This window comes from Puntigrus tetrazona, unplaced genomic scaffold, assembly GCF_018831695.1.
Source record: "Puntigrus tetrazona isolate hp1 unplaced genomic scaffold, ASM1883169v1 S000000693, whole genome shotgun sequence".
In the NCBI taxonomy this organism is placed as follows: Eukaryota; Metazoa; Chordata; class Actinopteri; order Cypriniformes; family Cyprinidae; genus Puntigrus; species Puntigrus tetrazona.
The window spans coordinates 73,087-96,289 of record NW_025048307.1 but is presented as its reverse complement, the minus strand read 5'-3'; the positions used below and the strand labels follow the sequence as shown (position 1 = coordinate 96,289).

General features: G+C 41.5%; 1 protein-coding gene and 1 pseudogene across 1 annotated transcript; one reads left to right on the top strand and one right to left on the bottom strand.

Annotated features, from left to right (window-relative positions):
- Positions 1 to 1,975: 1,975 nt before the first annotated feature.
- On the top strand, positions 1,976 to 6,855 carry LOC122335029 (annotated as a pseudogene).
- Positions 6,856 to 19,359: 12,504 nt separating this feature from the next.
- Positions 19,360 to 22,955, bottom strand: LOC122335028 (protein NYNRIN-like). The gene is made up of 2 exons (XM_043232810.1): positions 21,375 to 22,955; positions 19,360 to 21,110 (listed from the first exon to the last, which is right to left on the bottom strand). The coding sequence occupies exons 1-2, from the start codon at positions 22,695 to 22,697 to the stop codon at positions 19,368 to 19,370; spliced, it is 3,066 nt and encodes a 1,021-aa protein (XP_043088745.1). The 5' UTR covers positions 22,698 to 22,955; the 3' UTR covers positions 19,360 to 19,367.
- Between the last annotated feature and the right edge of the window lie 248 nt (positions 22,956 to 23,203).

Below are 23,203 nucleotides of genomic sequence, written 5' to 3'. Positions count from 1 at the left end.
GTACTGAACAACGAAACAGGTAAGCAGTCACCTTTTTCACAAAAGAACTGCAGGATTGATTACTCTAAATTATCTGGTTGGAGTGGTGGAGGCACCAGTGGTTTTCTGTATATTGAAATCAGAATAATTGACGAATTCAAAGGATTTAAAGAAGTAAATGCAGTCAAAAATAATAGAAAAATGGTAATGTCCTTTTAGAAATGTTGAACTGTATAAGTAATTTCCTGGCAAGGTTGAACTGCAAAAGGTAACTTTCTGGCAAGGTTGAAATTCACTAAAAGAGTGATTTCGTGAAACCCGGCGTGGTACTCTACAGTTTGTGAAACCCGGCGTGGTACTCTACAGTTTGTGAAACCCGGCGTGGTAAATTGCAGTTTGTGAAACCCGGCGTGGTACAAAAAAAAACGTATAAGAAATATTGTGAAGTGTGGTGTTATATCGATCTATGTGTGTACCTGAGTGCGTGTGTGAATGAGATAAGCTGATCTCAAGTATTTTGAGACCAAATTGTCGCGCACCTTCACTTAAGTGTGACCTGGTAGGAACGGATGCGAGGGTTTGGCCTCAAGTGCGGAGAAAGCTGAATGCATGAGCCCAAGAGATTGGGACACTAAATGAGTGAAAGAAGCAGTACACACACAGTGGTTTCTGTATTAAGGACATTGATCCTGGGAAAGTAGGTGGTGTTAGATTATATAATAAAAAGCCAATTATTACCCATAGGGAAGCATAAAAAAGTTAGACATACTCCAATACTCCAATAACCTGATGGTGCAGACTGTTTGGTCATAATCCAAATTTTGAGAAGTGTAATTGGACTAGGGTAAAATATAAACTGATAAAATGACTACCTATAAGGAAGTATGGGATAAATTGTGTAGACAAATGTTGGCACAGGCTGAAATTAAAGAAAAACCAAGGGTGACAAGAGAATTAGAAAAGGCATGGAAGCAATTAGAGTGTATTAATGGGTGGGACAATTCCACTGAGACCAAAGGGGAACTATTAAGGGCCATAATGAGAGAAAAAGAAAGAGCAGACAAAGAGCATAAAATGGCGGTACAGAACAGACAAGCTGCAACATTTTTTACTGAAGGGAAATTAGAAAAAGAGGTGAAAGAAAAGGCCTATCAGACTAGAATATGGAGCAGAATAAACAGTGTCATGATCTGCAGGGTAAAAATTGCAGCTCTTAATGAGAAACAATCAGAAGAAGAAAAACCTAAGCACACAAGAAAAGTCCCCTTCTGCTCCTTTAATGCTGAATGTGATGCATGTTGTGGCAGGGGAAGTGTCCACGACAACCAAACAGGCAAATAAAAATGGAAGGTTTGTCCTAACAGGAGGAACAGTTGAGGTAGAACCAAGTGAGGAGGCTAGGTTAGAAGAAGAAAAAAAGAGTAAGAGAGCTAATAAATGAAGAACTGACAAAACAACCCATGAGTTCAATCATTAACAGTAGTTTAGACAGAGAAATACTTCAGAGAACTCAGGAAGTAGAGGAATTAGAGCGACACGTAGGGCAGCTGACTGGAGAAAGGAAGAGACTGATGGGTGTGCATAAGGAGGAGGCAGCATGTGGAAGCAGAGAAGGTAGTCTGTATGGAGAAGAAAGTATACATGAGGAGGAAAATGTCAGAATGCTGAGGACAGAACTCGAAAGAAGGGAAAGGGAAATCAGAGAAGAATGTAGGGAAGATTCAATGAAAGGGCTAAGCCTAGCTAAAGGTCAGGGTGAAGAAAAGGATAGTGTAACAATCACTGGATATGAGCTGGACATAGACTGGGGTTCTAAACAGGCGGCACAGGCCCCACCCAGGGCTGGTACAGCTACCAGCCCCCACAAAGGAGAAGGAGGTGCCCCAGGAACCACCTTATTACAAGCCTTAAATTTAAAGAAAGACATGGGGTTAGAACAACATACCCAACCCAGTATCCACTGTACAGGATAGGAGGACACCAGAATCCAGAGTATAGACCATGGGGAAATGCAGACATGAATGCAGTACTGCAGAAATTGCCAGATCTAACTAAGGGAGGAATGAGATTGTTAAATAAACTCACCACATTAACCCATGGTAATGAACTAGCAATAGGGGACTTTAGGGCCCTAATGGGACATCTGCTTACCAGAACCCAGATGACTACTCTAGAGGATGAAGCTAGAATAGAAGACATGGCCAATGAGAAACCACTGTCCAAAGTAATTACCCAAATAAGCAGGGCTCTTACAAACCTCTATCCAACACCAAAAATGACTTATCAATCTATCAAATTTAAGATAGGAGCAGAAGAATCTGCATCAACATATCTGCATAGGACAGAAGCTGAATGGGAAGAAAGGACAGGGCAGCACCCAGATTGCAGAGACATCTGTAAAGAGTTTTACAGGCAGGCAGTAGTGAAGGGAGTTCCAGAAAAAGCAAAACAAAGCAAAACATGGGCCAGGTATTTCATTTACTATGTAGACAAAGCCATGGAAAAACAAGAAAGGGAGGATTCTGAGGTAGAAAAACTGAAAACACAACTACTAAAATTGCAAATAGAGGCAGAAAAAGAAAAGAATAAAAAGAAGCCTAGAGAGGGAGCTCTGCAAATGCCTGTAATGAATCAGGGGATGAAGGGACAGGAAGTGTCACAAGGGGCAGCAAACTATCAGCCTCAGGGCCCACGTGATTATCCATATGGACATGGGTGGCAAAACCAAAATTATAGGGGGAATTACGGGAGACCAGGGAGAGAGCAGGGGTGTTATCTGTGCGGAGCAGGTGATCACTGGAAAAGAGACTGCCCACTGAATAGAGGGGGACAACCTCCTGCACGGGGACGGGCTCCTGTCAGAGGAGGGCCTCAGGGAAGAGGAAGAGGTGTCCCCAGAAATGTCCCGTGGTATACCAACCAACAGGTGCCCAGACAAAGCCCAGTCTGGGGCCAGGCAGACCAGGCGGATTATTGACAAGACAAGAGAACCTGTAAGGGGGCTGAGGCTGAGCCCTACCTAACTATACTGGTCAACAGACAGCCAGTACAGGCCTTAGTGGACACTGGGGCCTCCTTCTCTACCATCAGGCTGGAATGGTTGAGAAAGGACGCACTCTCCTGTAAAGTACAGGAAGTCAAAGGGTTCTCTGGGGAAATTGTAGCCTGGCCAATATCCAAACCTCTGTCTGTAGAAGTAGCAGGTCAAAAGGTCATGCACCCTTTCCTATGTTCTGCCAGTGTGCCCTCTGCTCTCCTCGGACGAGACCTGTTAGTAAAATTGGGGGTGAAAATTCTGTGTAGCCCAGAGGGCATCATTTTAACTTTTCCAAATGGAAAAACACAAAACTGCTGCATTAAGGGTGGTCTAGTACCTGCAGCTGGTCAATGGGTATTAACTACAGCAGGAAGAGTGGGGTGGACATTTATTGGGTCAGAGTGCTGCATCCAGAACAAACCAACTTTAGGCAGCTGATAAACCAGAGACCAGACCTGTTGAGACACTTCCTGCCAGTTTCTGATCCATTCCACTGTACTCTATACTATGACAAAAGTAATGATGAGGTTTATGCAACAGAGTTTAGCCAATATGTAGATCAAAGACATACCAACCTGAAAGGCTCAGTCATCTACATTGGAAAGGAAGGGGTAGCTGTGGAAGTAAGGTTAAGTGAGGAACAATATGACTGGTTTGAAATGAAAACTGTCTCTGTACCACACATCTCCAGCAGATTGGGCAGATGAGAGACAGGGTTGGGAAAGATCCCACATGACAGGAGGTCACAGACTACACATAGAGGAAATATGTGAGGGCAGCTACGAGAAGTTAAGGTCAAACAGAGAAAAGACTAATGCTGTAATGGATGGGCCAGGAGCAGAAGAGATGCTAGCCAACCTACCAGAAAAGTTATGGTCAACAGGAAGTGAGCATGTGGGCTATTGTGATATTCAGCCAGTGTCTTTTGAAATAGACAAAACAACAGTGGTAAAGGAGAAACAGTATAGAAATAATTGTGAGGCCATGACTGGTATTGCCCCCACCATTCAGAGTCTATTGAACAAGGGAGTGCTGTGTGAGACCACCTCTGAGTGGAACACCCCAATACTGCCTGTCATTAAACACTCCACAGGGAAATATAGAATGGTCCATGACCTGAGAAAAATAAATGAGAGGGTTCTGACAACACCACTGCCCACTCCAAATCCTTACACCATTTTAACCAGATTGACCCCACTTCTCCTGTATAGATCTGGCATATGCATTTTTCTGTATACCTTTAGCAGAGCAGAATAGGGACGTGTTTGCCTTCACATACAACGGCCGGAAGTGCACTTACAGATTACCACAAGGCTTCATTTTGAGCCCTGGCATTTTCAACCAAGAGCTAAGAAAGCTGCTGGACAATCTGACAGTCGATACCAACACAATTGTGGTTCAATATGTGGATGATTTGCTCATTGCATCTACATCTGCTGCCACCTGTCTGACAGACACAGAGAGGGTGCTGTCACTTCTGGCTGAGGTAGGGTTGAAGGCAAGCAAACAAAAGTTGCAAGTCTGCCGGCCAGAGGTCACTTTTCTAGGATGATTAGTGGGTCGGCAGGGAACCTCTATGACAAATGACACCAAACAAGCCATAATAAACCACCCAAAACCCAAAATGTGAAAGATATGTTGTCTTTTCTGGGCCTAATAGGTTACAGCAGACAGTATATTGTGAATTACACTGAAAGAACAGCTTTTCTGAGAGCTTTAGTGAAGGAAATTGGAATGAAAAACAGTAAGGGTGAATTGAATTGGACAACAGAGGCTGAACAGGCCTTCATTACCCTAAAAGGGGACATGGCAAAGGCTGCTGCTCTACAAACCCCAGACTATGGCCAACCTTTCCATTTAGATGTGACAACCATGGGCAAAACTGTGAGTGGTGTGCTCTACCAGAAACAATTTCAACAACGACGAGTGTTGAGTTATGTGAGTGCTCCATTGGAGGTGGTTGAACAGAAACAAGCCCTTGTGCTCAATTCGCTGCTGGCGTAGCTAAAATGATCGAAAAAACCAATCATGTGAAAATGGGACACCAATTGATAATTCTATCAAACCACTCACTGGTAGCATTCATTACCTCCTTCTCGTTCACATTCTCTGCACAAAGGCAAAACAAATTGATCAAGATATTGACTGCACCAAACATTGTACATGAACACAAGGGCATAAATATGGCAGAATTAGTGGTGGATGGAGAGCCCCACATGTGTGAGGAAAGGGTAGAAAAAGACAGCAAGATCAGGGAGGGTATGAGTAGCAGGCCACTGTCATCACCAGACGTGACCTTGTTTTGTGATGGATGTTGTTTCAGAAATGATCAGGGTACTCTTTCTGCTGGGTATGCAGTGGTGTCCAGTGTAGGGAGGAGATGACCTGACAGTAACAGTCCAACAGAAGTTGTCAACTAAACCATCAGCTCAAAGAGCTGAATTATTAGCTTTAACATCAGCATTGCAAAAGGGAAGTGGTAAAAGGGTGAACATATATTCAGATTCTGCCTATGCAGTAGGGGCAGCTACAGTTGAGCTGCAAGGGTGGGCCAAAGTGGGATTTGTGACATCAACAGGGAAGCCAATCAAAGAGTTCATAATTAGAGAGCAAGCTGCATCCTCCCCGAAGAACAAACTACCTGGTTACAAAAGGGGGAACAAAAACAGCCTCGGGACTGTGGAGAGGTCAGAAGGAAGCCCTGTGTTGCCAGCTAGAGTAGCTGTCTCAGTGCTAGCAGAGGCCCACTCGCTAGCACATAGTAATTCAAAAGATATGACCAAAAGGTTAAAGGGTGGTGGCATCCATTTTTACCACACATGATCAGTAACACTATTGCTGAATGTCAGACCTGTAGTGAATATAATGTGAAGCCCACCACACATCCGTTGCCTGGCCACTTTCCCACGGATAGAGGCCCTGGGTACATGACTGTGATTGACTTCACAGACATGATAAATCCTGTCCACAAAAAGAGATACTTACTGGTCATGGTGGATAGTTTCACAGGATGGCCCGAAGCTTACTCATGTGCCAGGGAGGATGCAATGTCAGTGATAAAATGCCTCATCAATCACTACATACCTATACATGGGTTCCCCAAAGTCATAGGGTCAGACAATGGTACACACTTTAAAAATGAGCATCTGAACCAAGTAGAGTCAGCTCTAGGATTGAAGCACTCATATGGAGCAGTCTACCATCCTCAAAGCCAAGGTAAAGTTCAACGACTGAACCAGACCCTAAAAAACAAAATAGCCAATAGCTTTAATGTCTGTGAGATGTTCAATAAACAGAACCACTGGATTTACTCCTTTTGAATTAACCACTGGACGCCGGTTTCCTGGCCCCTGGGCCCCAATGCCTGGGTATGGGTGCACCGATGCACCTGGGGCCTGCCCGCGAAAGGTGGGAGCTGTTATTGACACATTTTCCCCACAGAAGTTTTGGCCTGAAATAGGGCAACAGGAATTGGACACGAAAAGAGGACAAGCAGTGGGTGAGGCTGAAACAAATGAAACGAAAATGGTCTGCCCCCAGGTGGTCAGAGCCCATGAAAATAACTGCGCGAACCTCGCACTGCGTACAGTTGGCTGGAAAAGGTAACACATGGTTTCACCTGTCTGCTTGCTGTTTCTGTTCTGCCCCTAGCAGGCCTCTGACAGCAGTTCGAGCTGACCTTCGAGAAGGTCAGAGAGAGGGAGAAGCAGTCGGTGACATGGAAGATGAGGAAGAAGTGGAGCAAAGGTTGTGATCTCTTTCAAAGAGATCAAGACAGGGAATTGTGGGATTTATGTTTTAAAGGATTTATGTTTTACAGGTTTTACTCAATAGAAGCACTGTGCACAGGCCTCATAAAGGCTCTGAGTTTTTCTACTTGATATTATGTGTATGTGCTGTGCAAAATGTCTTATCTACAGAAACAAGATATGGAGACTGCTGAGCCCATCTACTGGTCGAGAAGAAACAACTGCACCTGGTTCTGTGAAGGACACCCTGAGTGGGAGGAAAACGCAAGCACAAGAATATAAATATTGTGTGAAATGTAGTGTGAGCATACAGGACTGCCCTGCATGCCTTTAATGCTGTTGTTCTGTATCCTGAGCTCAGTCTCAATTATTCTGACTTTATTAAACTAATTAAGATAGTAAGTTTAAAAGTAAGTCTCATCATTGACAGACCTGAACCTGGGAGGGAAACAACAAAGATTTTCCCAACAGAAGGAAGGAATTGATGTAGGGACGAAGGCGTGAAAAAGAAGGCGAAATGGACGTGTTGTTTAGGTGTGGTAAGGGACGGCGGAAATGCTGTACTCCGGCCAAGTTTGCCGGTGGGGCGCCTTTTTCTCAGGCAGACAATGTAGAAGAGTTGCAGAAGACAGGAAAAGAGTGGAGTGGAAAAGCTTGTGTGCGTATATCCGGAATGCTCGGTCTCTGGCAATCTTTAAGAAACAGCTGAAAACTCACATCTTTCAGCAATACCTGACCTCATCATAAAAAAAAAAAAAAAAAAAAAAAAAAAAACTCTCACTTCTCCTCCCCCTTGTTTATTTTTTCTCTTCTGGCATGTACTAATTTGAACACTGCCTGTGACTGGGTGTTATAAGCACTTACTCTGTCTGTTTGTCTCTCAAAAAAATCAATCGCTGTTGTACTCTCAATTGTAAGTCGCTTTGGATAAAAGCGTCTGCAAAATGACTAAATGTAAATGTAAATGTGCGTCTTTGGCCTGCTGCCGGTGCCTTCTTTAAATAGCTCGCATTCGCGGGCTGCTTTCGCTTACGGCCATACCACCCTGAGCGCCCTCTTTTGGAATTCAGGAAGTGAGTGAGTCAGTGGCGAGAACAGTTGGAGATTGATTGTTTGGAAGAGCTTGGAACTCTTTATTGTTGGAAAACTACGTCAAATAAGCAGGGATTTTTCTTTGAACGGTTGTTTTAATCCCCAGGCAGCTCTTGCTGTTTGGGGATAAATATTTCTGTTTCTGAGAAGGTGGAAAATGCAAAAAAAGAACATGGAGAAGGAAAACAGAATGGACAAGAGGAATTTGAAGGAGACAGTCAGCAATGGCGAACAAAGGAAGAGAAATTATGACAAGCATCTAACTGTACACGTGGTGATAGATGGAGATGACAGAATTACTATGATGGAATTGTTGAAGAAAGTAAAGAAGAATGTGGAGTGGTTATTGGATGCAGATATAAAACGCCAGGAGAATATGAGCTGACTATGCAGGAGGAGAAAGGAAAGGAGAAATTACTGGACAGACTAAATATAAAAAAGAGCAGAATCATGGCGAGAGAAATAAGCAGCACAGAGTTGGTGGTTTCGTTCCTGGGTCTGCCCACATATATCCAGGACGATGAAATATTGAAAAAGCTGACGGAATGGGGAGTGATGGCGGTTTCAAGAATTAAAAGGAGAATGTGGCCAGGAACTGATATCGCGGATGGAACAAGATTTTTGAAAGTTAAGTTCACAGACACCGTCAAATCGTTGCCATATTCTACAAAGTTAGACACAGTGGGAGGTGCTGAGCACTTTCGAGTAATACATGACAGACATGTGAAAGTGTGTCGTTTGTGCATTCAGCCTGGGCATGTTGTGAGAGACTGTCCGAGCTTCAAGTGTTTCAGGTGTGCCAAACAAGGACATTATGCACGGGAATGTAATGAAGGGATCTGCAACGTGTGCAAGATGGGAACTGGATTTTGTGTGTGCGAAACTGTGGTGGAGATTGAAGAAGAGGGAAGTGATGGGAAGTGGACGGATCTGTATGAGGTGGAAGAGGAAGAGGAGAATGAGGAGGGTGAAGATTCTGTGGCCGTGGAGGAGGTGAGAAGGGACAACGGGAGCAGAAAAAAAGACACAGCAGAACAGAGAGGCTCTGGGGAGGAGACCTGTCCAAAGGACGTGATCTCGGGTCAGAGAGAGGAGAGAAAAGAGAAAGGACCGAGGACTGAAGAAGAGAGGGAGACAGCAAAAAGTGGTATTGCAAGCCAAGAAGGTAGTAATGCCAAAAGTCAAGGCATGGCGTTTCAGGTGAGGGAGAAGGTCAGTGGAGAAGGGGGAAAGAATGTGGTGCAAGAGACTCCAGAATCAAATGGAGGAGAGGAAATGGACACATGTGAGGAGAAGATCATGCAGAGGCAAAGAAAGAAGAAAGAGATGGAGTATAGGGGGAAAAAGTAAGACTTTTAGTAAATTTAAATGCGCTATAGAACTCTTTTAACTGCAATATTCGCTATGTGGGGCACAATGAACATTGCATGCTTAAATAGTAATGGACTAAGAGAATCAAAAAAGGTTGAGAAGGTGATTGGTATGTTGAAAGCAGATATAATCTGTTTACAAGAGACACATTGGACAGAGGATATTATGGAAAATATTAAAAAATTATGGGAAGAAGATATTTTAGTTAATCATGGGACTCAAAAAGCATGTGGTGTTGTAATTTTGATAAAAAGAGAAAAACTGAAATGTGTAAAGCAAATATATAAAGATGATAAGGGAGATTGTTAGTTATAGAATTTGTGTTTTGTAATGAATTGTTTAGATTGATAAATATATATGCACCAAATGTAGAAGCTGAAAGAAAGGAACTTTTTAAAGAAACAAAGCCATTATGTAAAGGTAAATGTATAGTGGTTGGAGATTTCAATGTGTGGTGCACAAGATTAGATGCTTCAAGCACTGCTAATTTCAAATCGGATGTGTCTAGGAAATATCTAAATGAGTGGATGCAAAGTGATAAAATGGTAGATGTTTGGAGAGAAGAAAACCCATTTGAGAGAGAGTTTTCTAGAAGGCAAATGGTAATGGGAAGCTTAAAACAAAGCAGAATAGATTTGTGTTTAGTTAAAAGAGAAATATTAAATTATGTTAAAAATGTGAAATATAGTTTTTTTAGGAATAAGTGATCATGCAGCTATAAAAGTAAAGATAGGTATAAATCTGGGAGAAAGAGGAGGGGGAATGTGGTGTTTGAATTCATCTATATTAACTGAAGAGGCTTATAAGGAAAATATCAGAAAATGTATAAGTTATGAAATGGAAAACCCTTTGTTTGATGAAAATGTGTGTGAGTGGTGGGAAGGAATGAAAGAAAAAATTAAAAGAAGAAGCATTAGGTATTCAAAGCAAAGGGACTTTATGAGGGAAAGTAGAATAGAAGCACTGAAAAAGGCGTTGGAGAAAGAAGCAAAAAAAATAGAAAGTAATCCTGAGTACGGCAAAGAATGTTATCGTCAGATAAAAACAGAAATGGATGAGTATGAAATAGAAAAAAGTGAGGGTGCAAAAGTAAGGAGTAGAGCACAGTATGCGGTTGAGGGAGAGAGGAGTACAAAGATCTTTCTGAATCTAGAAAAAAGAAAGCAGAAGAGAAATCATATAATGGAACTGGAGGATGGAAAAGGTGTAAAGGTAACTGATTATGTGGAAATAATAGGAGTGGTGGAGGCATTTTATGCGGGATTGTTTAAGAAAGAAGGTGTAAAACAAGAGTGCGTAGATGAAGTTTTAGACACGTTGAGTGCCAAGTTAAAAGAGGGCGATAAAAATATGTGTGATAGAGAAATAAGCATAGAAGAAATAAAAGAAGCAATAAAACAAACAAAACCAAATAAAAGCCCAGGATCGGATGGGTTAACACACGAGTTTTATAAGACGTTCATCGAGGTTTTAGCGCCCATTTTATGGAAGCTATATAAAACTATGGAAGAGAGAGCGGAAGTGCCAGAATCATTGACTTTAGGCGTAATCACTATCTTGTATAAAAATAAAGGTAGTCGGCTTAAGTTGGAAAATTACAGGCCTTTGAGCCTTTTAAATACAGATTATAAGATATTGACAAAAGTATTGGCAAATAGAATAAAAGAGATAGTGGGGAGTATAATATCACAAGTCAAGCATATAGTATACCAGGCAGGGATATTTCAGATACAGTGTGCACAATAAGAGATGTTGTGGACAAAATGGGAAAGGATGGGGAGGGGGGTTTGATTTTATGTATGGATTTAAATAAGGCATTTGATAGGGTAGAGCACAGTTTTATAGAGCAAGTAATGAGAAGATTCGGTTTCGGGGAGAGGATTTTAAGATGGATAAAGTTATTGTATAGTAATTCAAAAGTTGTGTAAAGATTAATGGTGTTTTAACAGACTCATTTCCTATAGAGAGGTCAGTTAGGCAGGGATGTCCGTTGTCGGCATTGCTGTATTCAATAACGGCTGATCCTTTGGCGACATTAGTTAAAAAAGATAAGGAAATAAAAGGAATCCAAATTCCATATGGGGGAATGAGCACAATTCATCAGTATGCAGATGACACAACATTTACAGTCAAAGATAGAGAGAGTATAAATAGGGTAATGAAACATATGGAAACATACGGTAAAGCATCAGGTGCTAAAATAAATGTTGATAAATCAGAAATAATGAGTGTAGGTGGAATAGATATAGAAGGACAAGATATTCCTTTTAAAGTAGCGAAAGAATATATAAAGATTCTAGGTGTGAATATAGGAGTAAATGCAAAAGAGGCGAGAGATGCTACATGGACTGGGATTTTAAATAAAATAAAACAGGTTTTACAGTTTTGGAGATTAAGAGATTTAAGATTAAGAAGAAAGGTAGTTGTAGTTAATTCACTATTGCTTGTTAAATGCAATTATGTGATGGGAGTAATTGATCTACCGGATTGGTTGTTGAATGAAATGAGGGAGGTTGTGAACACATTTTTGTGGAAGGGAAAGGAGTGAAAATATCAACAAAACATTAATAGCAGATTACAAGGAGGGTGGGTTGAGGCTGATTGATTTAGATGTAAAAGGAAAGCAGTAAGAGTGAAAACAATAGAGAAGTACTTATATGATAAAGTGGAATATGGATGGAAGGGTTTTATGAGAGATTTTCTGGACAAAAGTAGTGGTTGTGGAGAAGCCAATGATTGAAGATATGCCACTGTTTTATAAAGAAGTATTGAGTGCATGGTCTGAGTTTTTAGTGAATGTGGAGTACGAGTGTGAAAATATAAATCAAATACACAAGCAGCCAATATTTTTGAACCCAAAGATACGGATGAAAGGGAAAATGTTTTATAATAGACTGTACATGAAAGCAGGAGTAAGACAGGTAAAGGATATGGCTTATGAATATGTAAAAGGTTTTTTACCAAATAGAGCCATTTATGATTATGTGGTAGAGTGGGATGAGGAAATTGAAAAATCAAAAGTGGACTCTGTATGTGAAAACAATAAAATAAGTTTGCCCAGGAGCTGGGTAGAAGGGATTGAGAGAGAAACGGTTAAACCGGAAATTGGGGAATGCCAGAAATGTTTTATGTTGAAAATGGTAAAAAGAAACCTTTGGCTGATATAAATACTAAGCTGATATATAAAATATTCCTGAAAAGGGAAATTAAATTGCCTGCATCAGAAGCTGTTTGGCCAAAACTGTTCCCAGGATTTAACGTTAAAACAATATGCAAGAATTTAAGTGTGAAATATAATGGACTGGACTGTGAATATTTAGACTTCAAATTAAGACATAATAGAATATATACAAAGGTGGTAATTCATCAAATAAATAAAAATATTAACAGAGAATGTGATGTATGTAAGATTGACCTGGAAACTTTGATGCATATCTTTTTTGAATGCAAAGAGCTTGATGTGTTTCATGAAAAATTGAAAAATGTGGTAAAGGAGGAATGGGGAAAAGATGTAACAGGAAATGAATGGAAAAAATTGTTTTTATTTGGTGAATGTATGAATTATAAGGATAAGAAGGTTAATTTGTGTAACTTTATTTTAAGTCATGCAAGGTATGCAATATGGCGAGGAGGAATTTGGCATATTATGAAGGGAAAAAGTGGACGTAGCTGTGATGTTCAGGACTGTTGTGGAAAAAAGTATTTATCTAATGTGGAAATATCTGAGCAAAGATGTTTTTGAAAAAGCTTTTATTAATGGATGTAGACTTATATCTGTGGAAGACAAAGGAGGATTGAGTTTAAATTTCTAAAGATGGAGAATTATATTTGTAATGTTAAATAACATAGGATGATTATATGTGTGGAAATGTTTGGTGATGTGACAATTTGAATGAAGGATTTTGCGTTTATGTATTGTATGGATGGCTATGTCATACTGTGTTAATGAGTTGTAATAATTTGATACTTATGATAATAAAAAAAAAAAAGCACGCTCGATCTCGGAAGCTAAGCAGGGGCGGGCCTGGTTAGTACTTGGATGGGAGACCGCCTGGGAATACCAGGTGCTGTAAGCTTTGCTTTTCCTTCACCAGTCAGCGGCGCTCTTCTCCAGGGGCCGACTGTTTTGCTCGCTCCTTTACCCTTTTACATTTGCTGCTGCTTTGCTTTGCCCTTCTCTGTGCCGCCTTTCTGCTTCGTCGGTGTGACGGAGGACAGCTCAACATCGTCATTCTTGCTTTCTCCTCCAGGGAGCGATAGACAGACCTTCTCTCTCTCTACAGCGACCTCATTAGAGCTGCACGTTCCTTTGCAACTCGGGCCCTTCTCTTCGACTTGAGAGGTTGCCAGTCTTGTTTGTCAGTCCAACCGCTTGAATGCAAACTGCACCGGAAAAAAAATAAATAAATAAAAAAATAAAAAAATAAATAAATGATTTAAGAAATTCAAGAATCAACCGAAGAGCTAATTATTTATTCGTTTAAAGAAATCCTAGGCACGGCCGCTTTAAGTCCTTCGACATTAGGCCCCCATTTGTTTCCTCTCGGGGTGCCTGACTACAAAATCCGTATTTGCCTTTTTTCCTAAGGTCAGGAATCCTCAAATAAGATCCACCACATCCACTCTCCTGTAAATTTCAGCTCTGACCCTAATCAAAGGACCTGAACATGCTGATCCATGTCTTCAGGATCAATGATTCGTTGAACTCAATTGGTCTATGTTTGCATTGTTTAATATTTGATTCCGTTTTTATTTCATTTTACTTGTTGTAGTTTTTTTTTTTTTTTTTTTTAACTTTTAGTTTGTTTGACACGTGATCACTCCGAACGGTGTTTCTTTATTCATGTCAGTGGGTGTTTTTTATTGATTTATTTAGTTTTTACGATTTCTAAACAGGTGTCAAAGGTTTTATTTAATTTTGTTTGTGTAAAGGAACTTTTAGAAGTTTTAGTTTGTTTGCCAGGTGATCGCTTCGAACGACGTTTCTTTGTTCATGTCGATGGGTGTTTTGATCGCCTTTAGCTGGAAATGGAGTGTTCATCGTGGTCGTTGTACATTACTGACACTCTGTGCTCCGAATTGTATAGCGTTGAGTGCTTTGACAGGATATGGTTGAAATGTAAATAAAGGTGCCTGATTAATTTGATATCGTTGAGAAATAGACTTGCGTTTACTTGCACTCAGTGTGGCTCGCAGCGTCAGCGATGTTTGTCTTCTCTGTGCCGCCTTTCTGCTTCGTCGGTGTGACGGAGGACAGCTCAACGTCGTCATTCTTGCTTTCTCCTCCAGGGAGCGATAGACAGACCTTCTCTTTCTCTACAGCGACCTCTTTAGAGCTGCACGTTCCTTTGCAACTCGGGCCCTTCTCTTCGACTTGAGAGGTTGCCAGTCTTGTTTGTCAGTCCAACCGCTTGAATGCAAACTGCACCGGGGAAAAAATAAATAAATAAATAAATAAATGATTTACTTTTAGTTTGTTTGACACGTGATCGCTCTGAACGGCGTTTCTTTGTTCATGTCATTGGGTGTTTTTTATCGCCTTTAGCCGGAAATGGACTGTTTAACGTGGTCGTTGTACATTACTGACACTCTATGTCAGACCGACAAACCTTTTCACTGTCCATTTACAGGAGAGTGGATGTGGTGGACCTTATTTGATTTCATTTGCTTAGTAGTTCGGAGAACAGGGTATCAGTATCGCAAAGCGACCACGTTGATCACTCCATTTCAGCTAAAGGCGATAAAAACTCCCGTTTAAATAAACAAAGACACAGAAGACCAGTATTAGAAATACACTGATTTTGTAGTGCATTGAAATTAAATGCATTGAGACTTTGCATTGCTTTGAACAATTGGGTTATTCAACATACCTTCTTAATTTAATGTTGTCATCCACTTTTACCATGGTAAAAACTCAAACAGTGACATGTAGATGAAATATATAAAGAGTCACAGAAGACCAGTATCAGAAATACACAGATTTTGTGGTGCATTGAAATTAAATGCATTGAGACTTTATGTCTTAATGAGCGTATGGAGTCCTACCCCATTGAACATGTGTGTTATTCAACATACGTTCTTAGTTTAATGTTGTCATCCACATTTACCACGGTAAAGACATAAACGGTGGCATGTAGTTGGAGAGATTGAAGCAGAGAAAAAAAGACCAGTATCAGAAATACACAGATTTTGTGGTGCATTGAAATTAAATGCATTGAGACTTTGCATTGCATTTAACATTTGTGTTATTCAACATACCTTGTTAATTTAATGTTGTCATCAACATTTACCACGGTAAAGACATAAACGGTGGCATGTAGATGGAGAGATTCAAGCAGAGAAAAAAAAAACAGTATCAGAAATACACAGATTTTGTGGTGCATTGAAATTAAATGCATTGAGACTTTGCATTGCATTGAACAATTGGGTTATTCAACATACCTTGTTAATTCAACGTTGAGATTGTCATGGAATTTTCAACTCAAAATTATGTGAAGACTGAAAAATAAAGAGTCCAGCAAATTTGTCTTTGTCTCGCCTTTATTTCTCCGCGCAGAGGAACAAAGAGAATGATCTGGTTTACACACAGTGGAGTCTGTGAGCAAAGAGATAACAGTGAGCTCACAGGTTAGAGGTTTTATAGGCAAAAGTATACATTCCAAGGTCGCTCAAATCCACCTCGAACCAATTGAAATAGTTCAAAGTCACGTCACCCATCTCGTGCTTACTGTGTCTGGTTTTTCTCTAGTTTATCTCCCGTACCTAGCACAAATAGGGCATCCTGTACCCACATGAGGTTGTTTAACATGGGTTTAACCTCTGCCACGCACACAGTGTATGTTTTCCATACCTCTAACATTCCAGGTCACTAATTGCGCATTTGTGTTCGTGCCTAGTACCGTGATGTTACGAATATATGTATGTGTTGCTCAATCTATCTTTAAGTGAAGTTAGTTTAATAGTGAAGTTAATTTAATTCAGTGTTACAAGTAAACAATAAACATTAAATGTAATCAATTAGAATAATTTCCATTACACTCCTCCCTTTTGATCATTCTTGATCACCTGTCAAATGAGAATATAATAAAATAAAATCCCTTAACGATAACATCAAGTGTGTAAATTCACATGGATTCAGAACACACCATCACACAATAAGGGTTTGAAAACATAATAAACTCTTAACATATGATTAATTGGAGATTATATAAACTCAATCTGAGGAAATCATCTCTTGACTTTATAAAAGAAAACGTTAATTAAAATGTAGAATTTCCCTTTTAAATGGTGTTATCTTGTGAAATTATCTACTCGAGACCCCTTTAATCATTAGTTTACTCTTCATCATCACTTGAATCATCATAATCATCACAATCAACAATATTCAACACCTTTCTGGATTTATCCTCTACCTTACTCCCCCAGTGATTAAACGTTATCATTTGGTGGGTGACCGAAGCTCTCATAGTCGAATTCACTGCTCTTTTTACCATGCTCATCACACAAGGCCATATACATAGTAACAGGACAAACACAAATAGTGCTGAAATGGCAAGCAAACCAATATACTCAGCTTTTTGCCATAATCCCTTGAACCAATTCCATCCCCACACATCATCATCAGCACTAATCTCCCTAGCCTTTAGCCTGTTTACAGCATTGGTGATATTCTGAATACCCAAATCTATCATATGACCATCAGCATCATTGTCAGGAATATAGGTACAACATGCAGTTCCTACAACAGCACACACGCCTCCGGAAATGGCTGTAAGTTGATCCAACACAAGTCGATTCTGCAACGCTGTCAGTCTCAGGCCTCTCAGTTCCTCCTTGATCCCCTCCATCATTACCTTTGTGGTATTCATGAAGCTGATTAGTTCATACCGTGTCACTTCCACTTCATTTTGGAGGAAAGCTACCCCAAGAGACGGGATCAAAGCCTGGAAGAATTTCTCAGCTCCGTTCCATAGTCGATGTTCTTTCGGGACAGGGTTGTTCCGTCCAAGGCTTGATATCTTGACTCGGTCACGCAGTGAAGTCACCCTTTTTTCAATTTCTCTCTTGGCCTTAGTGAGGCGATGTCCTGGCTTCTTCGTGTGAAGTTGTTCTGGTGCTCTTACCGCGATAGCTCCTCCATATAACTGTACCATAGCACATGTGCCTGTCCACCGACGGGCAGTGAAGCATACACGACATGTCCACACAGCCAGTACCATTCCTCCACCACACTGGTACCATCGTTGTCAGGAATGTGGACTTCTGAGCAATCTTGTTTGCATCTCACCCGATCGTTGGGGTTTGCTACCGTGAGATAACGTCGGCTGATGTGACATTGTGGCAGAAGTCCTACCCCAATGATGGTATTCAACAAGCACCCCATGCATTTGTGACCGGCTTCTTGAGTGATCAGGAGTGAGTTGTACATCTCATTGCAGTGATTGATGGGTATTTCTCCCATGGAGTCTTGTCCCCCGTCATTTCGATAACAGGTCAGGTTAGATGGTATGTCTTTCACTATAGCAATGCGGCCTGCCACCCTCTTCAGGGTTCTAATCTTTGTCCACTCAGTTGAATTCTCCATGATCCAGAAGTCACTGTGTTCGGGTAGCCCTGCTGCTGCCACTGATATTGCTGTTATGTGCTTGATCAGATCCTTATCTGGGTCTTGATAGGCCCACCAATCCCCTCGGTTATGCTGTGAGGAGTTGTGCACACACGTAGCAGTCAGTCAAGTCATTCGTTTTAGCAGTGAAGTTAAGCAGCCTCCACCACATATTGTTAGCATACGGATGTGGCGGATTCGGGTGGTCTAACCAGTGCTCATCTCCTGTCTTGACCGCTCTGACTTGCCGGAGGAGAGTTTGATTGATCAGATCGTCACATTCAGTGACATGATGTTCACGTTGTTTCTCCATGTATATCATGATGAATAGTGCAAATGAGAGGACGACCAGCGTCATACTTATGATTAGGGTCAAGAGGTTTGGGTACAAGTCGTATAGTTTTTTTGAACTTGTCTATCTTCCTTCTCAATTTAGAGGATACCATCTTGTCAGATACTGCCACGTGACACCTGGTATTTTTGTAGGGAAGAAACAAATTTGCTCTGTTTGTCTATCTAATTGAGGTCTTATATTTGGTTTACTATACAGGAACGCAGCAGTCTGTCCTTCATACAAATGTGATGCTCTCCAGCCAATTGTGGTAATGACAGCTAACACTGCACTATCTTGTTCAACTATTTGTCTAACTACTTTACATACGTCGTTTCCTATTTTCCTCTTATAGCAGCGATATAGAATCGGGGTGAACGGGTATCTGGTGTGCCACCACGAAGCGTCTGATCCAGAGAGCCCTTGCTCTTCTATGGTGATGGGAAAAATCCTTTTTCTTTTCGGCATCCGTTGGCCTGTACTGACATCAGATCACTCCCACACAGTGATGTTGCTGCGTGTTCAGCTCCCATACACCACTGTGTGTTTGTTTACCTTTGTCAGTCAGACGTCCCCCTGGCACGGGGGCAGCGGGTCAATCACTGTTTATTGGGTTGGGTCTCCTCTGGTGGTGGTGGGACCTTCTTGCAGTGGCTGGCGTGTATCCACGTAGCCCTCTCAGCCACCTTAACCGCAGTGTGCGTTATCAGCAGGACCTGGAACGGGCCGTTCCACCTCCTTGATTTCCAATGTTTCCTTCTGAAATCCTTGACCACCACAAAATCACCAGGTCTGATGTCATGCAGAAATCCCTCTGCTGGTTTAGGTAGAGCGTCCTTGACCTGTTGAGAGATCTGAGAGAGAGTCGAAGACAGATTTTTACAATAGTTCAACATGTCATCTTCACACAGAGCAGTAGAGGGCAATGGTCGGGGTTCCGGTCCCACTCCAAGCGATGGAGGCCTGCCAAACAAGATTTCAAATGGGCTGAGGTTAGACTTTGCTCTTTTTCTCATTCTCATATACATCAACACAATGGGAAGTGCTTTGACCCAAGACAGACCTGTTTGCTCACAACACTTTGCCAGTTTATTTTTCAAAATTCCATTTTCTCTTTCAACACTACCCCCGGACGCTGGGTGATAGGAGGTATGTTTACGTATGTCGATTCCCAAGAATTTCCCAACCTGATCGATTGCCTCATTAGCAAAAAGGTGTGCCATTATCACTACTAATCTTTTTTGGTATTCCCCATCTTGGGACGATCTCAGACACTAGTGCCTTTGCAACAGCCCCAGCATTTTGCTTAGATGTGGGGAAGACTTCCACCCACTTTGAGAACATATCAACCAGAACAAGGCAGAATTTCTTACCTCCACATGGTGTCAGTTCAATGAAATCGAACATTATATGATCAAAAGGTTGACTTGGTGGTGGATGCGCTGCCAAAGGGACCTGTTGTCCTCTTCCTACATTATTTGTGGCACAGATCATACAAGATTGACAATATTTTTCTGCAAAGGAAGTAAATCCTTTTGTAAACCAATATTGATTGATCATGTCAAACATTCCCATTTTGCTTATGTGATCTAACCCGTGCACTAATTTGGCATAGTGTGGGAAAAAGTGTTTTGGCAAACAAGGTTTGTCTTCGGTGCTCAGCCAAACGTTGTCTTTCAGCTTGCACTCGGCCTTCACCCATTGTTTTTTCTCTTCTGGTGTTGCGAAACCCTGCATAGCTGCAAGAGAACTAGAAGGGAATGTTAGTTCGTCATTGTTAACAGTTACACATGTAAGAGAAGGTTCTGTTCCCTTTGTTGCGTTCTTCGCAGCGATATCTGCGCGTTTGTTTCCTAATGATACAAAATCGTTAAACTTGGAATGCGCGACGCACTTGCAAATAGCAATCGACCTTGGAAGCAAAATCGCTTCTAGCAAGGCTGCTATTTTATCATGATTTTGGATGGGTTTACCATCGGATTTTAGAAATTTCCTACATCGCCATAGAGCCGAAAAGTCATGACAGGTCGAAAAAGCATAACGAGAATCTGTGTAGATGGTGACTGTTTTTCCTTCTGCGATTTTACAGGCCTCTGTTAATGCTACTAATTCGGCCGCTTGCGCAGAGCAATGCGCGGGGAGCGCTCCACTTGCTAATGTCGCATGCGCGGTGGTTACTGCGTAACCTACTCTGTTTTTACCGGTTTCTGGGTCTCGAGACGCTGAACCATCAACAAATAAAACCAAATCTGCATTGTCAAGGGGGGTTTCTTTTAAATCTGGTCGCGGTGTGCACACCTGTTCCAATGCAGCGATACAATTATGTTCCTCGCCATCCTGCTCGGTTGGGAGCAGTGTGGCAGGATTCAACACTGTACACCGTTTCACTGTGATGTTTGGCATTTCCAATAGAATGGTATTATATCTGAGCCATCTGGCTGTTGACAAATGAGATGTTTTCTGTTCCAACAGGATCATAGAGACAGCGTGTGGCACTAGTAGTGTTACATCAGAATACCCCACAATTTCCCTTGAAGCTAAAATAGCTTTTTCTGCTGCTGCTACAGCTCTCAGACAATTTGGTAGACCTGCTGCCACAGGGTCGAGCTTACTTGAAAAATACGCCACCGGTCTCAGCTTTCCCCCGTGATCCTGAAACAGAACAGAAGACATGAAACCATTTTTCTCATCAACTGTTTGTACAAAATTTCTCTCAGGGTCTGGAAGTCCCAGACTTGGGGATGTTTGTAACAACATTTTCAACCTTTCAAATGCTTTCTCTGCTTCAGGAGTCCAGGTCAGCTTGTCATGTGGCTGCAACCTTTTTCCGTGAGCCAAAGCGCTCAAAGGTGACTCTTCAATGGCATAGTTGGGAATAAATGTTCTACAATACGAACACATTCCCAAAAATGACATGAGCTGTTTTTTTGTCAGAGGCTTTGGAATCTTTTGAATTGCCTCTATTCTCTTTTGTGTTAGAGATTTTCCCTGCTTGTTGATAATGTGACCTAGAAACGTCACCTCCCTTTTTGCAAACTGCAACTTTGACAAACTGACCTTGTGGCCTTCAGCAGCCAAATGTTTCAACAGCTTTACAGTGTCCTGTGTACAAGTTTCTTCATCTCTGGCTGTTATTAAGAGATCGTCGACATATTGAATTAAAGCTGACCCTGGTGTCAATTGTAATGTTTCCAAACTTCTCTTCAGTGCCTCGTCGAACAACACAGGCAAATTTTTGAATCCTTGACAAAGTCGAGTAAAGGTGTAAGGTTTGCCATTAAAATTGAAAGCAAACCAAAATTGGCTGTCTTTATGAACCGGCACAGAAAAGAAAGCATTGGAAAGATCAACAACCGAAAACCATTCAGCATCACCTGGTATTTGTGATAGGAGTGTGTACGGGTTGGGGACAATAGGAGCCTGTGTCTGAACTGCATCATTTACAGCCTGCAAGTCTTGCACAAACCTCCACTCAACTGGCTGGTCTGTGTCTCTTATCTTTTTGACAGGAAAAATGGGTGTACGCACAGGAGAGTTCTCACATTCCACAATCACTCCAGCCTTTTTCAATGCTTCAAAAACTGGTTTGATTCCCTCAATAGCTTCCTTTTTCAAAGGATATTTCTCAGCAGTCCGCAACCAATTTTCATGAAAGATACACGTCTTTACAAAGGGACCAATGTCTTCCCAGCGATTGTCGCTCCCTTTCGACAACGACACATGGGGAAAAGAATCCACAACATCAAAAAACATCTGCTGTTCATCGTTTAATGCAACAGCAGCAGCACATTTATTTTCTGTCCAAATTAACCAATTCAATTGCAATGTCTCAATACGCGGAAACCATTTCTGTTCAAACAACTCGTCTCTAGCCAGAGACACATGTGCTGAGCAATGTAAGTCCGAGAATGGTATAAAATCAGAATCAGGCGAAACTCTATCTTTAGCAGCATTGACAAGATTTTCGCATAATTTATCATCTTGCAATTTCCATTGATAAACGTATAGTGGTGTATGTTGGATTGCAGTCAGAGTTTGAATTTGGCACTGAACTGCTTTGATACCTTCTGGACCAGATATTAGAGAAATACCTAGTTTGCACAACAAATCTCTCCCCAGCAGATTTTTGGGACAGTGCTGTGAGAGGAGGAAACTGTGTTTGAAACTTGCACCATTCTCATCCTTACACCTCAGAGGGACTGTAAAATTCTCTTTAACAGTATGACCAGATGCAGAAATCGCCCATGCAAAATTTCCACTCAATTTGGGGACAGAGACAAACTCATTTATCCTTAATACTGAACTCGTGGCCCCCGAATCAGCTAAAAACACCCTTTCAACTCCGTCTATCCATAAGCTAACCTCTGGCATTTGTTGATATGCTAAGTCATTCAAATGAGTATATGTGCCTAATTCTCTTTGTCTGAATGATTTCTCATTTTCTAATCTAGCAATGCAATCGTGTATGACAGCAAGCGTTTCTTCATTGCAATTCGCAGCAAGCATTTCTTCATTGCAATTCGCAGCAAGCATTTCTTCATTGCAATTCGCAGTGTCAGATGTGGGTGTGTGTGTGTCAAACTTATCTGTTACTGAAGTGTGGTCGCCGTAGACTTTGCTCTCAACTCCCCCCTCCTTTCTCGCACTCTGCTGTCAATCTGCTTTCGGTTTAGACTTTGCCGCAGCAGCCGCCGTGTGTCTATTCAAAAGCGGGCACTCATTTTTCCAATGTCCGGGCTCTTTGCAATAAAAACAAACATCCGGATCAACTTGAGACAGTCTTTGCCCTCTTCCTCTCCCCGGCCCTCGGCCTCGATAATTCGCTCCTCTGTACATTGTCAGGTTTGCCAGCTGGAGCTCCTTTTCAGCCTTTCTCGCGCTTTTCTCCGCCAACATCTTTTCAGCATGCAACGCATGTTTTCGAATCCTCTCCAGTTTCTCGTCTTCCCAATCGATGCAGGTTTGCTTGACGATAGTCGTTATTTCGGGTTTCAGTCCATTCAGGAAGCGGCTGCGTAAATGAGCTTCCCATATCTGTG

Coding starts and splice junctions, on each gene's coding strand:
- LOC122335028 (XM_043232810.1), bottom strand. CDS start 22,697: ATGCTTGCTGCGAATTGCAATGAAGAAATGCTTGCTGCGAATTGCAAT. Junction 21,111..21,374: donor TGCCTGTGTTGTTCGACGAG/GCACTGAAGAGA, acceptor GCAATTCAAAAG/ATTCCAAAGCCTCTGACAAA.